Source organism: Symphalangus syndactylus, chromosome 10, assembly GCF_028878055.3.
Source record: "Symphalangus syndactylus isolate Jambi chromosome 10, NHGRI_mSymSyn1-v2.1_pri, whole genome shotgun sequence".
Classification (NCBI taxonomy): Eukaryota; Metazoa; Chordata; class Mammalia; order Primates; family Hylobatidae; genus Symphalangus; species Symphalangus syndactylus.
Genome location: NC_072432.2, coordinates 17,528,393 through 17,546,755, shown reverse-complemented (window position 1 = coordinate 17,546,755; position 18,363 = coordinate 17,528,393). Strand labels below are relative to the sequence as shown.

Genomic DNA, 18,363 nt, shown 5'->3' with positions numbered 1-18,363 from the left:
CACTGCAAGCTCCGCCTCCTGGGTTCACGCCATTCTGCCTCAGCCGCCCTAGTAGCTGGGACTACAGGTGCCCGCCACCACACCTGGCTAATTTTTTGTTTTTAGTAGAGACAGGGTTTCACCATGTTAGCCAGGATGGTCTCGATCTCTCTGACCTCATGATCCACCCACCTTGGCCTCCCAAAGTGCTGGGATTACAGCGTGAGCCACGTGCATGGCCATATGAGTTCTCTTATATGAAGTGTCCAGAAAACACAAATCTATACAGACAAACCATAGATTAGTGGTGGCCTAAGGCTGGGAATAGTAATGGGGAGTGACTGGAAAGAGACAAAGTTTCTTTTTTGGGTAATAAAAATGTTCCAAAATTAGATAGTAGGGATGATTGTACAATTCTGTTGTACTAACAATCGTGGAATTGTTCACCTGTAACAGATGAATTTATGGTATATCAATTATACTTCAATAAAGCTTAAAAAATAATTTTGTATTGTGGAGTTTATAAAGTTTAGACAGAATGTATGACAATAACAGCACAGACTGGGAGAAGAGGAATGGAAATACACTGCTGTAACATTCCTCTACCATACTTGGAGTAATATATCATTTATCTTTTCACTCTGATATGTTAAAGATGTATACAGTCGGCCGGACACATTGGCTCACGCCTGTAATCCCAGCACTTTGGGAGGCCGAGGCGGGTGGATCACGAGGTCAGGAGATAGAGACCATCCTGGCTAACACGGTGAAACCCAGTCTCTACTAAAAATACAAAAAAATCAGCCGGGCGCGCAGTGTTGGGCACCTGTAGTCCCAGCTACTCGGGAGGCTGAGGCAGGAGATTGGCGTGAACCCGGGAGGCGGAGCTTACAGTGAGCCAAGATTGCGCCACTGCACTCCAGCCTGGGCAAAAGAGTGAGACTCCATCTCAAAAAAAAAAAAAAAAAAAAAAGATGTATACAGTCAGTCCTCTGTATCCACAGGTTCCACATCTGTGGATTTGACTGACCACAGATCAAATATATTTGGAAAAAAGCAAAAATTAAATACAAAAAACAAATAAAAATTGATACAGTATAACAACTATTTACCAAGCATTTACACTGTATTAGGTATAAGTAATCTAGAGATGATTTCAAGTATATGGGAGGATATGTGTAGGTTATATGCAAATATAACACCATTTAATATGACTTGAGCATCTGTGGATTTTGGTACTCTTGGGGGGATCCTGGAACCAATCCCCCTAGGATACTAAGGGATGACTGCATTGTAAGCCACCAAAATAAGAAATCAATGAGTTACACAGCCAATAAGCCAACAAGAGATTAAACAGAATCAATCAGTAATTACTTGACCTGAAAGAAGGCCAAAAAAGAGTAAAGAACAAATGGAACAAATAGCAAGAGTATAAACTTAAACGTGACCATATCAACGGGTACCATAAAACTAAATGGACTAAGCACTGCAATTAAAGGCCAGAAAATACCAGACTGGCCATAAAAACAAGATCCAACAACATACTGCTTACAAGAAACCCACTTTAAATATAAAGACAAGTTAAAAATACAGAGATGGAAAAAGATACATCAAGCCAATACTAATGAGAAGAAATTCAAATGGCTCTGGTAAAGTAGACTGTAGAACTAAGAATGTTACCAGGGGATAGACTCATTTCCTAAAGATAAAGGTATCCCTCAAGAGGATATAAGAATCTTAAACTTGTGTATACCTATTAATAGTGCCTCAAATAGATGAAGCAAATGCCAATAGAACTAATCATGGCAAAATAGGCAAGTCCACAATCACAGCTGGAGATTTCAACACCCCTCTCTGGCAATAATTGACAGAACAAGAATGTAGAAGACCTGAACAACACTGTGAACTAACTTAACCTAATTGACATTTATAGAACACTTGATCCAATAACAGTAGTACATATATTTCTTTAAAGTACACATTAAACATTTACCAGGTTTAATGTGTAAATTGGTCCACAATTGATGGTCTGTAAATATTCTGGACCATAAATCTCAAAAGTACAAGGCCAGGCGTGGTGGCTCACACCTGTAATCCCAACATTTTGGGAGGCAGGTGGATCACCTGAGGTCAGGAGTTCGAGACCAGCCTGGCCAACATGGCAAAACCCTGTGGCTACTAAAAATACAAAACATTAGCCAAGTATGGTGGCGCGAGCCTGTAATTCCAGCTACTTCAGATGCTGACACAGGAGAATCACTTGAACCTGGGAGGCAGAGGTTGCAATGAGCCAAGATCGTGCCACTGCACTCCAGCCTGGGTGACAGAGTGAGAATCCATCTCATTTAAAAAAAAAAAAAAAGTCAGCCGGGCGCGGTGGCTCACGCTTGTAATCCCAGCACTTTGGGAGGCCGAGGCGGGCGGATCACGAGATCAGGAGATCGAGACCACGGTGAAACCCCGTCTCTACTAAAAATACAAAAAATTAGCCAGGCGTGGTGGCAGGCGCCTGTAGTCCCAGCTACTCGGAGAGGCTGAGGCAGGAGAATGGCGTGAACCTAGGAGGCGGAGCTTGCAGCCAGCCGAGATCGCACCACTGCACTCCAGCCTGGGTGAGAGCGTGAGACTCTGTCTCCAAAAAGAAAAAAAAAAAAAAAGTCATACAAAATATGTTCTCTGACCACAGTAACATTAGATAACAGAATGATCTCTGGGAAGTCCTCCAAAATTCAGAAACTAGTAACAAATTTCTAAACCCATGTGTCAAAGAAAAAAAGTCAAAGGAAAAATTAAAAAATGTTTTGAATGACAATGAAAACGACAAATTTGTGGGATGCTGCTAAAGAGGGAAAATTATAGCACTAAATGCCTACATTAGAAAATAAGGTCTCAAATCAACGACCTCAGCTTCCATATTAAGAAACTTAAAAATGAAGAGCAAATAAAATTCCAAGTAAGCAGATAAAATAAAGATCAGAGTGGAATTCAATGAAATAGAAAACTACCCCGTGCCAAAAAAAAAAAAAAAGAGAGAGAAAAGGAAAATAAAACCAAAAACTTCTTATTTGAGAAGATCAATAAAACTGGTAAACCTCTAGCTAGACTAATCAAGAAAAAAATGAGAGAAGACACAAACTACTAATATCAGGAGCAAGAGGATTAATATCAGTAGATTCTACAGATAGTAAAATAATAAATATTAAGAACAAGTTTATGCCAAAAAATTCAACATGGATAAGACAAAATCTTTCAAAGATTCAAGTTACCAAAGTTTACTCAAGAAAAAAAAATAACCTGAATAGTCCTATGCCTATTAAAGAAATCACATTTGTAGTTAAAAAAAAAAACCTTCCCACAAAGAAAGCTTCTGTCCTACCCAGATGGCTTCACTGGTAAATTCTACCAGTCATTTAAGAAAGATACAATGCCAGTCCTTGCAAAATTTTTCCAGAGACTGAGAATAAACACCTCACAACAATGAGGCCAGCAGTATCCTGATAACAAAACCACACAATTACTAGGAAAAGACAAAACTGCAGACCAATATCCCTTCTGAATGTAAATGAGAAAATTCTTACCATAATACTTAAAAAGGACAATATGTCATGACTGAGTGGGATTAGAGAAATGCAAGTTTGGTTTAACACTCAAAAATTAGTGTATGTCACCATATTAACAGAGTATAAAGAACAATATGATCATCTCAGTAAATACAGAGAAAGTGTTAGACAAAACCCATTATCCATTGTTGATATCTCTCCACCTACCAAGAACAGAAGGGAAGTAATTCTGCCTAACACAAAGCCTGTACTTATCATTATACTTAATGGTGAAAGAATGAACTTAATGGTGAGATAATGAATGCTTTCTCCTTAAGATTGGGAACAAGGCAGTGACACCCGCTCTTGCCACTTGTTTCACATTGTAGTGGTACTCTAGACAAGAAAGGAAAACATCCTGGCTGAAAAGGAAGAAGCAAAACTGTCTATATACACAAAAAATGATAGTCTTATGTAGAAACTGCAATGGAATCTACAAGAAAAGGCACTAGAGCTGATACATGAGATTAGCAAGGTTGCAGGATACAAGAACAAAATACAAAAATCAATTGCACAGGTTGCATTGCATATCCCTAATCCAAAAGTCTGACATCTGAACTACAAAGGAAATCCTTATTGCAGCATTTTAGATTTTCTGATTAAAGAGGTTCAACCATTAAATGCAAATGCAAATGTTCCAAAATTCAAAAAAGTCCAAAATCCAAAACCCTTCTGGTCCCAAGCATTTTGAATAAGGGACACTCAGCCTATATTTCTATATACTAACAACAATCAATCAGGAATTAAAACTTAAAAAATAATACCATGTGCAACAGTATCCCCCAAAATGAATACTTAGGGATTGATTTACACAGACTTACACTGGAAATCATAAGACACTACTGAGAAAAATTAGAGAAGACTAAAATAAACTGAGAGGCATACCATGTTCATGGATCTGAAAATTTAATATTGTTAAGATGCCAATTCTTCCCAAATTGATCAACAGATTTAAAACAGTCCTCATCAAAACCTCAAGAGAGGACATTTTTGTACAAATTGGCATATGATTCTAAAATTCATATGGAAATGCAGAGGACCTAGGATAACCACAACAACTTTGAAAATGAACAAAGCTAGAGAACCTAAAGCACCTGACTTAAAGATTTACAAAGCTACAATAATCAAGATAGGTGATATTGGTGTCAGGATAGAGATTATGGAACATAACAGAGAATCCAGAAATAAACTTCCACATATCTTGTAAATTGACTCTCAACAAAAGTGCTAAAGCAATTCAGTGAATAAAGATAGTGTTTCCAACAAATGGTTTAAGAACATTTGGATATACACACACACACACACACACACACACACACACACACACACACACAATTACCTGGGGTCCACATTTGAACCATTTTTTTAAAAACAAAAATGAATCAGAGATCTAAATGTACAACCTAAAATTACGACAACTTCTAGCAGAAAACAAGAGAAAATATTTATGCCTTTGGGTCAAAGATTTCTTAGATATGATACAAAAAAAAAGTAAAAATTGATAAATTCACTTAATCAAAATTTAAAATTTCTGCTCTTCAAAATACTCTGCTAAAAAGATTACCTACAGAGTAGAAGAAAATCTTTGTATACACCTGATATATTTAAAAAAACAAAACAAAAAAAACTTATATCCAGAAACTTAGGAAAACTTAGTAATATGGTGGGTGCAGTGGCTCATGCATGTAATTCCAGCACATTAGGAGGCCAAGGCAGGCAGATTGCTTGAGCTCAGGAGTCTGAGACCAGCTTGGGCAACATGGCGAAACTCCATCTCTACAAAAAATATAAAAATTAGCCAGGCATGGTGGCATTTGCCTGTACTACTTGGGAGGCTGAAGTGGGAGGATCGCTTGAGCTTGGGAGGTTGAGGTTGCAGTGAGCTGTGATCGTACCACCGTACTCCAGCCTGGGTGACAGCAAGACTCTGTCTCAAAACAAAACCCAACCATTTAAAAATGAGTAAAGATTTGAATAGACACTTCATCAATGAAGATACATGGATGGCAAATACGCACATTAAAAGATGCACAACCTTGCTAGTCATTAGAGAAATGCAGATTAAAACCACAAAGAGCTATCACTGCACACCTATTAGGATGTTTAAAATTAAAAAGTCTAACCATACCAAGTATTGGCAACGATGTGGAGCAACCGAACTCTCATACACTTCTCCTGGGAACACAAAATGGTCAAACCACTTTGGAAAACATTTTGGCAGTTTCTTAAAGATACAGCTACCATATGACCTATTCTGAGGTGTGAAAGCCTATGTCCATACAAAAGTTTGTACATGAATGTTCATAGCAGCTTTCTTTATAATAAGAAAGACACTGGAAACAACCCAAAAGTACATCAACAGGTGAATGGATCAGCAACTTGTAGTATATCCCTGAGGCGGACTACTCTTTATCAATAAAAGAGAGTGAACTATTGATACATGCAGCAACATGAATGAATCTCTGATGCACTGAGTAAAATAACCCAGACATACTATATGATTCTATTTATATGAAATTCTATAACATGCAAACTATAGTGACAGAAGGCAGATCAGTGGCTGCCTTGGCATGGGTGAGAACAGGAGGGAATTACAAAGGGGCATAAGAAAACTTGAAGGTGATAATTTCAGTATCTTAATTGTAGTCATAGTTTCTCAAGTATATGAATATGCAAAACATTTATCAAATTGTACACCTTAAATGTGCAGTTCATATCAATTATACCTCAGGAAAGCTATTTTTAAAAAAAAAAAAAAAAAACCTGAGTAAATTTGTAAGGATTAGAAGATGCATTACATAATAGAGAACATTTTAAATTAATGGAACTGTTTTTCTAAAACCTTTTAATTATTGAAACAAAAACAAATGTGCTTTTTTTCGGGCACCAGTAATAGGCTTACTATATCAGTCTTGGAATTGTCATCTAAATGTTTTAAAATTAGATTCTCCATGAGCAGAAATGCAGAAGCAGAGATGAGAGAGACAGGCCTAGATTAGAATCCCAGGCCCATCACTTACTTCTTGCTAGTCCTTAGGGACTTAAGTCTCTAAACTTCAGTTTCCTCATCATTATAATTGGGATGGTACCCCCTGTAAGTTTGTTTAGAGGCTTAGCTATAACATATGTAAAGGAACTAGCACAATACCTGCCATTAATAGGTGTTCAAAAAATAGTATCATCATTATCTCGTGTGTTTTGGTCAAGTATTTACTGCACGGCAGAGTAACTGACTTTCCACCAAAGGAATGAAAATCAAGAATCCTGACCACGAAATAGGGCTGCTGGAAAGCCCCAGAGCTTTGCTCAGAATCTAACGTTCTGATTTCTACTGCAGAGCTTACCTCTGTCCTTCACTAGAAAAATCAAAGTAGCAATGAAAGAAGGTACAAAGTATAGAGAAGAATCCTTCTGTTTAAACACTACTGATCAATTTAATCAGAAATGATGAGAAAAGTCTCTATTATCAGCATTTATTAGTATCTTAAGAAAACGTTCAAGGATAACAAACCAGCCTCTCTATGTCCTAAGAAAATGTTCAAGGATAACAAACCAGCCTCTATGGCCTCTACTGATCTTAGGGCATATTTCCAGAAAGCTGAGAACACCACACACGATGGCACCGTTTTCACCACTTGTTGTAACCCAGAGAAGGAGAGCAGACTCCTGATTTTACAGGCTGAAGACAGGAAGGCAAAGTACTTCCTGAGACCATGTGTCAAGTCTGACCTGTGGTGGGTCCCAGGTCCACTCTGCCCAAGGCCACTTCCCCCAGACCCAAGCTCCCTGGAAAGCAGTGTTTGCAGGGAGCCCACCCTTCTGAACCTAGGACCATTTTTCTTACCTGAGTCTCGGTGGACTGTTCTAGCTCTCTTCAGTTTTCCCAGTGGTTTATACTTTGGCTCCGTACTTTGGGAAGACTGGCATAAAGGCTTTAAGCTGAAATGAATCAGAATATTTGATTTTTCCTTTTGGGGAAGTTGTTAGAAGGTAGACATCATTGATAGTGTTACAAATTTTTTTGTTTTTGTTTTTTAATTTCTTGGATCCCTGTGTTTTTAACAAAATCTTGACCCTAAGGGAAATCACACAACTACTCTGGAGGATTGAAAAGCAGTTCTAAACTGATTTCATAGTTAAAAATCACTTTGACATAATAAAGTGGCAAATATAAGCAATTAAATGCAACCTGGTAGATGTTTATCTTACTGTTACATCAGTAGACTAAGGCAAAACTTAGATCTTTGCTCTTGCAATGCAAAAAAGCAGGTCCCTATCCTGAAAACCTATTAATACAGTGACATCCTCTGGCATTCGGGATACAGTATAACTAGCTGCTTCTCCTTCCCTGTTGAGTAGAGTTTACTTATATCTCACAGGAATCTCCACAAATTTATCTTGTCATTCTAGGTCCTTAGGCTGAAAGCTAAGACAAAGTGGAGATAAAATACAAAAGGCAGAGAAATAAGATTTGAAGACGTCCTACCCCTTTCGAAGGCCTCACTGCCAACTGCCTCCTCCTGGCAGATTCTGGGAAGCCTTTAGGATGATCTACAACATACCATTTGAACAGGGCCATGAAGTGCCCAACCTGAAACTTTTTTACAGCCACCCCCGTTTTACATCTTCGCCCCTGTTCCCACAGCTGTTCTCTGGATCCATCCCCTTCAACCTTTCCAGGAGTTCTGATCCATTTCTGTTTCTCTTTACATCATTTCAGCTATTCTCCTGGGATAACTTTTCAAAGTAAGGTCGTTTTCCCCCACCTACCTACAACAGAATTGTCTGCTAGAAATGAAGGATGGGGGCCAGGTGCGGTGGCTCATGCCTGGAATCCCAGCACTTTGGGAGGCCAAAGCGGGTGGATCATTTGAGGTCAGGAATTCAAGACCAGCCTGGCCAACATGGTGAGACCCCGTCTCTACTAAAAATACAAAAATTAGCCAGGTGTGGTCGTGGGCGCCTATAATCCCAACTACTCACAAGGCTTGAGGCAGGAGAATCACTTGAACCCGAGAAGTGGAGTTTGCAGTGAGCCGAGGTTGCACCACTGCACTCCAGCCTGGGTAACAGAGCCAGACTCTGTCTCAAAAAAAAAAAAAAAAAAAAAAAAGGCAGGATGAGGAATGAATGTGCATTTTAACAAGCACCTCAGCCGGGCACAGTGGCTCACGCCTGTAATCCCAGCACTTTGGGAGGCCGAGGCGGGTGGGTCACGAGGTCAGGAGATCAAAACCATCCTGGCTAACATGGTGAAACCCCGTCTCTACTAAAAATACAAAAAATTAGCCGGGCGTGGTGGTGGGCGCCTGTAGTCCCAGCTACTCGGGAGGCTGAGGCAGGAGAATGGTGTGAACCTGGGATGGGGAGCTTGCAGTGAGCTGAGATCTTGCCACTGCACTCCAACCTGGGTGACAGAGCGAGACTCCATCTCAAAAAAAGAAAAAAAAAAAAAACAAGCACCTCAAGTGATTCCTAAACACGTCCAAGTTTATGTATATTCAAGTTGAGTTCTACAGGCATATTTAAGTCTCAGCTATTTTAAGATCAAGCCTCCTGATTCTGTTGCCTCCTGTTGCCATCTTGTCTCTAACTTTCCCTTCACTGTCAAACTTTTTATATAGTCTGTCCTCAGTATTTTCCATTTCCTCTCTTTTTACCCATTTCTCAACTGAAATCTGGCTTGTAACTCACAAGTCTACTGAATTGCTCTCACTGAGCACATTACCTAATTACCAATGACCTAATTACCAAGGAAATGGGACACCTGGTAGTCCCCATATTATTTGACTTCTCAAGACACTCCATGGGCACCCTCTGCTTACGCTTCCCTTTGCTCTCATCCCACTGTCTGGGCCACTCTCTCCATCTTGGCCCAGCTCCTCTTCCTTCACTTCTCCCTTGAATGTGCTGCCCAGGGTTCTGGCCTCAGCTCTATGATCCCTCCTCCCACTCCTGGTGACTTCTTCTGTCCTCATGGTTTTAGTTCTCACCTGCACTGCCAACTCCAAATCTGTGTCTCCAACCCAGACCTCTCTCCAGAGATTCTCCATCCTCCTTTCCATCGACATCTGCAAGCCTGGTCCTGCATGTCCTCATCAGGGTCTGTGAAGCAGATTCCCTGACACGGGGCCTCATTCCTTCTGCACCCATAGAGTTTGTGTGCTGCCTTTGCACCCAGCCTCTCCATGAGACTGGAGCTCTGCTAGGACAGGGTGTGTCTTAGGTAACTTGGAACCCAAGCTCCATTCCCACCATATGGCTGGCACTAAAGAAATCATTCATGGGCCGGGTGCAGTGGCTCATGCCTGTAATCCCAACACTTTGGGAGGCTGAGACAGGTGGATCACTTGAGCTCGGGAGTTCGAGACCAGCCTGGTCAACATGGCAAAACCTTGTCTCTACTAAAAATACAAAAATTAGCCGGGCGTGATGGCGTTCACCTGTAGTCCCAGCTACTCGGGAGGCTGAGGCAGGAGAATCGCTTGAACCCAGGAGATGGAGGTTGCAGTGAGCCGAGATCACGCCACTGCACTCCAGCCTGGGTGACAGAGTGAGACCCTGTCTTAAAAAAAAAAAAATCATTCATGAATGCATAAATGAAACCCAAAGAAGAGGTAAGAAAATGGTAATACCATAGTAAAAGACATCCATGAATACGACTGCACCTCTCCTTTGGCTTCAGTTATCCATTCAGTAGACACTTGACGACCTACTTGGCATGGTGCTAGGTGCTTTTCTTATACTGTTTCCCTGTATTATCTCTTTCTTTTTTGAGAAGACCAACAAGTAGATATCAATATTCCTATTTTGCTGATTCAGAATGACTAGCTCAGAGAAGTGTTCTGACCAAGCTCACACTGCACTGTTAGTAAGTGGCGGAGCTGGGTTGCAACCCAGAAGAAGCTGACAGCACTACCTATGCCTTCTGCCACACTGTTGAACTAAAGGAAACACTCCAGGAAAAAATGGAAATGAGTATCAGTTCAGAAATGTCCCAACAGAAACAGATTCTAGATTTGTAAACATTCAGGCAAACTCTCCTTTGTGTCCTAGCCAAGAGCCACCAAGGGACACACCAAGTCCCACAACCAGTGACTACTCACATTTCGACAACTTTATCCATAGTTGTGCCAACTGGAATGACATTTGGATATGCGTTCACAGGACAGAGGTAGCTCAAGAAATCTTTAATCTAGAAAAAGGAAAATCACATAGATCAACGATCTCTACGATGAAACAGGTTGTTAGGGGAGATAAAGGGAGGCTGGGCAAAGAGAAGCAGAACTCTCTTATGGCTGTAGTTCTCAATGCTGACTGCACGTGGGGATCACCAGGGACCTCTTGGGAAAAAAATATCCAATGCCTGGGCCTCACTCCCAAAGATCTCCTGAACACTGAGTACTAGTGGGCCTAGAAATCAGTACATTTAAATGTTCCCCAGGTGATTTTGATCCACAGTAAGAGCTGAGAATCACCAATGGGACTCAAAGATTCTTTTTTTTTTTTCTTTTTTTTAATATATTGCTTTCCTGTCCAAGGTCAGTTGCTTATGTTTAACAAATCCCTTTTCAAATGAGTTAGAATTTAGCTGGGCATTAACTATAATATACACAAAAAACCAAGGTCTTAGAATTGCATTTCTTAGCTGGGCACAGTGGTATGTGTCTGTGGTCCCAGCTACTCAAGGCTGAGGCAGGAGGATTGCTTAAGCCCGGGGATTTGAGGCCAGCCTGGGCAACACAGAGAGACCCCATCTCCAAAAAAGAATAACAAAAGAATTGCACTTATTTACTCCTACAAATAATCATTAACGATGCCAAGAGAATTACACCTTTGGGGTTACTTGATTTGTTCAAATGGTTCATTCTCATTGGGCAGAACACCATGCATTGGTCACTGATTTCAGGGAAAGATCCAAACACTGCCCATTGTATCTTGGTGTCGGAGTCACCAAGGAAAACACAATGCTGTCAAGCACTGGATGGAGCGATGCTTCACTTACTGAGAACAGACCAAGCAAGATCAAATCCAACAATGTGCCCTGGTCCCCAGTGGCCAGCGTGTCTCTCCCTGCAGCCAACACAGGGCAACCTGCCTACATGCAACCCTCTCCTGCCACACAGGAAGGAACCCCCATCATGCTGTCTGAAATAAGGACAGCTGGGGTGTGCCTAAGGGCCATTGACGCACAGGCTTAAGTAGAACAAAGGGACACACATCAAAACGAAGCAGAGAAAGATGTTTCCACACAAGGCACTGAGGTGCCGCAGGCTTTGTGCTCACGCTATGGGGAGCGCTCGCTCTCTCTCTCTCAATAAGGAAGTGTCCCATTCTTATGTGGCCAGTGAGGGTTGAAAGACTGCACATAGACTGCCTCTCCCAATGATTAATTCTAAACAAACAATTATATGCAAAAACTTCATGAATACCTTGACTTTTTGCAAAGTTCAGAATGCTAAACAGGAACTCTGTCGCTATTCCTCAAAACATCTCTACAACCTAGAGGAACTTCAGCTTTGTCTCTTATTAGACATTGGTGAGCTTGTGATCTCAGTCAAGTTACCTAATGTCTCTAATTTTAGATTCTTCATTTAAAAGTATAAACGAGATTATGCATATGAAGTGCTTAGCTTGGTATCTGGTGAAACAGTCAATAAAATCATCCAGGCCGGGCACGGTGGCTCACACCTGTAATCCCAGCACTTAGGGAGGCCGAGCTGGGTGGATCACAAGGTCAGGAGTTCGAGACCAACCTGGCTAACACGGCGAATCCCTGTCTCTACTAAAAATACAAAAAATTAGCTGGGCGTGGTGGTGGGCGCCTGTAGTCCCAGCTACTCAGGAGGTTGAGGCAGGAGAATAGCGTGAACCCAGGAGGCGGAGGTTGCAGTGAGCCAAGAACACACCACTGCACCCCAACCTGGGCGACAGAGTAAAACACTGTCTCAACCAAAAAAAAAAAAAAAAAAAAAAAATCCGTGAATAAGGAGGATCAACTGCATTTAGGAAAAAAAACTAAAAGGAAATGAAACTTATGTAGAAACAGAGATGCTTCTGAGAGTCAGGGGACTACTGTCAACTACCAAGGCTGCAGAACACTGAGCAATAAGGGTTATGAGTACACAGGATCCTCTTACCTCACTGTAGGAGGAGTGAAAAGAAAAACAAGCTCTGTATGAACTCTCTCCAGTCCTAAAGGGAAATGAAAACACGAAATAAAAAGATCACTGAGCAAAACTAAAACTAAGCGAAGCTGGCCCTTCTCATTTAGGCTATTCTAGCATGAAACCACTCTAATGGGCTTGCTTCAGCAGCACGTGTCCTGAAATCACCCTAAATCAGGAATTTCTTCTTGGGATAGCAGGGAACCTTTTCCAGAAGTGGAAACCTGTTGTAGACCGCGTGTGGTGGCTCAGGCCTATAATCCCAGCACTTTGGGAGGCCAAGGTGCACAGATTGCCTAAGCTCAGGAGTTCGAGACCAGCCTAGCCAACATGGTGAAACTCTGTCTCTACTGAAAACACAAAAAGTTAGCTCGGCATGGTGGTAGTGCACGCCTGTAATCCCAGCTACTAGTGAGGCTGAGGCAGGAGAATCACTTGAACCGGGAGGCAGAGGCTGCGGTGAGCTGAGATCACACCACTTCATTCCAGCCTGGGTGACAAAGTGAGATTATGTCTCCAAAAAAAAAAAAAAAAGGAAAGGGAGAGAGGGAGGGAGGGAGAGAGGGAGGGAGGGAGGGAGGGACGGACCTCTTGCAGATATTCTGAACAGCCAAAGTTAAGGAAATGGTGCTAAAACATTGTGATCATTATAGTCACTCCTCTACTCCACCAAGGGTTCTGTTCTGTATGACATCAATTTCTTACTCTTAGCCAAGCACTCAGATGCCTTCAGTCTCCAATCATCTCATCAGCCTACCCAGAGGGAACCTCAGGATACACCAGCTGATGGGAGTGTAACTGGTTTGGGAGTAGCATCCCCTCCATTTAAATAAAATTTAAATTTAAAAAATTAATTATAATATACAATTATATTCTTGGGCTTAGGCTAGACTGTGCTTAAATGAAATTGAATCAGACAATTTACTCAAAGTGTCTCTCAGAAGACCTATGACATTGCTTTCTTACCTCACAATTACATTTGTTTTTCTGCTTCTTTCTCCAAACCACATGGTGGATGGCTTAATGCTGATTATGCGGAGTGGAATTCTATTTCTGGAAGTAATTCCACAGGGTAATTTGCTCCACTGAAAATATTCCTCTGCCTAAAAAAGATAAAAAGCATAGAAAAACAGTTCTACATTTTCTACAAATCTGTTGTAGGCAGAGTCTCAAAAACAAAAGTAGAAAAGTTTCCAGATATGAAAACAACAACAACAACAACAAAACAATGTAGACATGAAGAAACAATCAGATAATTCCAAATTGGGGAATATTCTGCAAAACAACTGGGCTGGACTCTTCAAAACCATCAATGTGACGACAAAGAAGCAAAAGGCTGGACAAACGATCTATATCAAAGGAGACCCTTTAGGCCTGAATGAACGTAATACGTGACCCTCAAATAAATCCTGGATGCCCCTGTCCCCCTATTCTACAAGCTATAAAGGACACTATGGGAAGAACTGGGGACATCTGAACATGGACTGTGTAACAGCTAATAGTACTATATCAACACAAAATGTCCTGAGGAAGGGTATTGTGGTTATACAGGAAAATGTTCTTATTCTCAAGAGCCACAGGCTGAAGGATTTGGGGTGACATACCATGGAGTCTGTAACTTTACTCTCAATTGGTTTGGAGTGGGGAGTTGGTTATACATACAGAGACAGAGGAAGAGAGGTGCAAAGTGGTGGCAACCCAGCAAATCCAAACGAAGGGTGTATAGGTGTTCTTTTTTATTTCAGACAGAGTCTCGCTTTGTCACTCAGGCTGGAGTGTGGTGGTGCCATCTCAACTCACTAAAACCTCTGCCTCCTGGGTTCAAGCAATTCTCATGTGTCATCCTCCCAAGTAGCTGAAATTATAGGCACACACCACCACACCCAACTAAATTTTCTATTTTTAGTTACAGGGTTTCACCATGTTGGCTGGGCTGGTCTTGAAATCCTGACCTCAAGAGATCTGCCCGCCTTGGCCTCCTAAACTGTTGGAATTACAGGCGAGAGCCACTGGGCCCAGACCCTTGTACCAGTCTTACAACTTTACTGTTTAAAAAGTTTTCAGGGCCGGGAGTGGTGGCTCATGCCTATAATCCCAGCACTCTGGGAGGCTGAGGCAGGTGGATCACTTGAGGTCAGCAGTCCAAGACCAGTTTGACCAACATGGTGAAACCCTGTCTCTACTAAAAATACAAAACTAGCCAGGCATGGTGGCGCATACCTGTAATTCCAACTACTTGGGAAGCTGAGGTGGGAGAATCGCTTGAACCTGGGAGGTGGAGGTTGCAGTGAGTCCAGATTGCACCACTGCACTCCAGCCTGGACAACAGAGCGAAACTCCATCTCAAAAAAACCTTTTTTTTTTTTAAATAAAAAAAAAAAAATTTCAGCCTGGACAATATAGTGGGATTCCATCTCTACAAAAAACTTTAAAAATTAGCCAGGTGGGTGGTACACACCTGCAGTCCCAGCTATTCAGGAGGCTGAGGCAGGAAGATCACTTGAGCCTGGGGGGTCGAGGCTACAGTGAGCAATGATTGCACAACTGCACTCCAGCCTGGGTGACAGAGCAAGACTGTATAAAATAAATTCATTAATTCAAATTAAAAAGTTTTCAAAATAAATTTGGAGAGAAAAAAACTAACAAATACAAGTGTTTTCAAAAGGTTGAAAAATAATGGGACGACTTTTCCAAAGGCATTATTTTTAAATCCAGAAACTTCCAAACCATTAACATTCCATCCCACTCAAATTTCTTTGGGGTGCCTTTGGTGGTGTTTCTTAGGAAGCTGCAGATTAGAGTTAAGAGTGGACTCTATGAGCTGTGGACCTACCTGTTAGTATTCTAAAGGGGTACATGATCTAAAAAATCTCCCTCCCTCCCTCCCTCCCTCCCTCCCTCCCTCCCTTCCTCCCTTCCTCCCTTCCTCTTTCTTTTCTTCCCTCTGTGGCCCAGGCTGGAGTACACTCGGCTCGCTGCAGACTCCCTGCGTCCAGCTCCCGTGATTCTCCTGCCCTGGCCTGCGGACTGCCTGGCATTGCCGGCGCGCGCCACCACCCCTCCCTGGTTTTTCTCCTTTGGCTGGAGGTGCGGTTTCGCCATATCGGCCAGGCTGGTCTCCAGCTCCTGACCTCGAGTGCTCTGCCCGCCTCGGCCTCACAAGGTGCTGGGACTGCAGACGGAGTCTCGCTCACTCGGTACTCGGTGTTGCCCGGGCTGGAGTGCGGTGGCGTGGTCTTGGCTCGCTGCAGCCTCCGCCTCCCAGCCGCCTGCCTTGGCCTTCCAGGGTGCTGGGATGGCAGCCTCTGCCCGGCCGCCGCCCCGTCTGGGAGGTGGGGAGCGTCTCTGCCTGGCCGCCCATCGTCTGGGATGTGAGGAGCTCCTCTGCCCGGCCGCCCCGTCTGGGAGGTGAGGAGTGCCTCTGCCCCGCCGCCACCCCGTCTAGGAAGTGAGAAACGTCTCGGCTCTGCCTGGCCGCCCATCGTCTGGGATGTGAGGAGCGACTCTCCCCAGCTGCCACCCCATCTGGGAAGTGAGGAGCGCCTCTGCCCGGCCGCCCCGTCTGGAAAGTGAGGAGCGCCTCTGCCCGGCCGCCCCTTCTGGGAAGAAGTGAGGAGCGCCTCTGCCCGGCCGCCCCGTCTGGGATGTGAGGAGCGCCTCTGCCCGGCCGCCCCGTCTGGGAAGTGAGGAGCGCCTCTGCCCGGCCGCCCCGTCTGGGAAGTGAGGAGGGCCTCTGTCCGGCCGCCCCGTCTGGGATGTGAGGAGCGCCTCTGCCCGGCCGCCCCTTCTGGGAAGTGAGGAGCGCCTCTGCCCGGCCGCCCCGTCTGGGAAGTGAGGAGCGCCTCTGCCCGGCCGCCCCTTCTGGGATGTGAGGAGCGCCTCTGCGCGGCCGCCCCATCTGGGAAGTGAGGAGCGCCTCTGCCCGGCCGCCCCTTCTGGGAAGTGAGGAGCGCCTCTGCCCCGCCGCCCCGTCTGGGAAGTCTACCACAGAGGCCAGAAGCAATGTGGGGGCTGGACGTGGTGGCTCACGCCTGTAGTCCCAGTACTCTGGGAGGCCGAGGCAGGTTGATCACTTGAGGCTAGGAGTTCGAGACCAGCCCTGGCCAACATGGTGAAACATATGAAAAATACAACTGACAAACCAACCAACTAACCAAGCGACAATAAAACAGGTCTACCCTGGAGTCATACTCTAATTTTTTCTATTTTCCTCCCTTTCTGATCCTTTATCCCACTTTCTTTTTCTTCCTTTTCTTTCTCCTTCTTCTTTGTCAAATAGAGGATTGAGTTATTATCATTGATCCATACAAAGTCCCTCTCTCATTTATTTTCTTTAATTCCCACCCCCCATTTCTATTCCTCGTCTTCCCATGTGCAACCTTCCTAATATGTTTGATATGCATCTTTTTGTTTGTATGTACTTTTAGAAAATGTTTGTTTTGTGCGCAAAAAAAAAAAAAAAAAAAAAAAATCTTTTAAGCAGCCAGAAATAGCATCTCAAGGAAAGTAGCCCTGACAGCAAAGGAATTACTACTTAAGCTACTTTGTGGGATGGGAGAAAATTCACAGCAAAAAGAAATTCACCAATTAAAAGATTTTTGGGGCAAGGGGCCCAATACTGAGTCCAACAGAAAAAGGGACAAAAAGGTTTATGTTTTATTTATTTACTTGAGATGGGGTTTCACTCTGTCACCCAAGTTGAAGTGCACTGGTACAATCTTGGCTTACTGCAACCTCCACCTCCCAAACTCAAGCAATTCTCCCCCCTCAGCTTCCTAAGTATCTGGGACTCCAGGCATGCACCACCACACTCAGCATTTTTTCTTTTTTTTGGATTTTTTGTAGAGACAGGGTTTCGCCACGTTGCCAGGCTGGTCTCGAACTCCTAGACTCAAGCGATCCACCTGCCTTGGCCTCCCAAAGTGCTGGGATTACAGATGTGCACCACAAGTTTATGGGTTTTGTTTGTTTGTTTTTTTGAGGCAAAGCCTTGCTCTGTCACCCAGACTGGAGTGCAGTGGTGCCATCTTGGCTCACTGCAACCTCCGCCTCCCAAGTTCAAGCGATTCTCGTGCCTCAGCCTCCCTAGTAGCTAGGGCTACAGGCACACACCACCATGCCCGGCTAATTTTTTTATTTTTACTAGAGACGCTGGGCAGGCTGGTTTCAAACTCCTGACCTCAAGTGATCCACACGCCTCGGCCTCTTAAAGCACTAGGATTATAGGCATGAGCCACCGCACCCAGCCGGTTTATGTTTTATGTATACATTTTTATCCATCCAAGAATCCACTGAACGTGTGTGTATATGTGAATATATGTGTATTTATATGAGCATATACGCACACAAAGTGAAGAAATTAATCCCTGAATGCAACATAGAGTATGCAGCTCACCAATCAGCAAAAATAATTTACACTGCAGCTCTCACAGTGGCCTAAAGGAAGACATTCCATGCTGTGGATCAGAATTCTCTCTTTGAAATTATGCTTTATCGTAAGGGCTAAGCAACTAGGCTTTTGGCTAATGGAACCATTATTACTACCACAATAGTGATCTAAATGAATAAATGCAATGTTTACTTTAAGAATTACACAGGATTTAATGCTAAGGTATTTT

The 18,363-nt window shown here is 43.2% G+C and overlaps 1 protein-coding gene across 8 annotated transcripts in view; it reads right to left on the bottom strand.

Moving 5' to 3' along the window:
* The window catches only part of DCLRE1C (DNA cross-link repair 1C), a 58,383-nt gene that overhangs the window by 16,020 nt on the left and 24,000 nt on the right, over positions 1–18,363 (bottom strand). For 7 of the 8 annotated variants that reach the window (XM_055296519.2, XM_055296518.2, XM_055296524.2 and 4 more), the window contains 4 exons: positions 13,712–13,848; positions 12,719–12,773; positions 10,685–10,773; positions 7,423–7,517 (listed from right to left, as the gene is read on the bottom strand). In XM_055296519.2, the coding sequence (XP_055152494.2) occupies positions 7,423–7,517; positions 10,685–10,773; positions 12,719–12,773; positions 13,712–13,848 (376 nt within the window). The remainder of the gene's footprint in view (positions 1–7,422; positions 7,518–10,684; positions 10,774–12,718; positions 12,774–13,711; positions 13,849–18,363) is intronic. The other variant, XM_063610074.1, reaches the window with a different exon arrangement.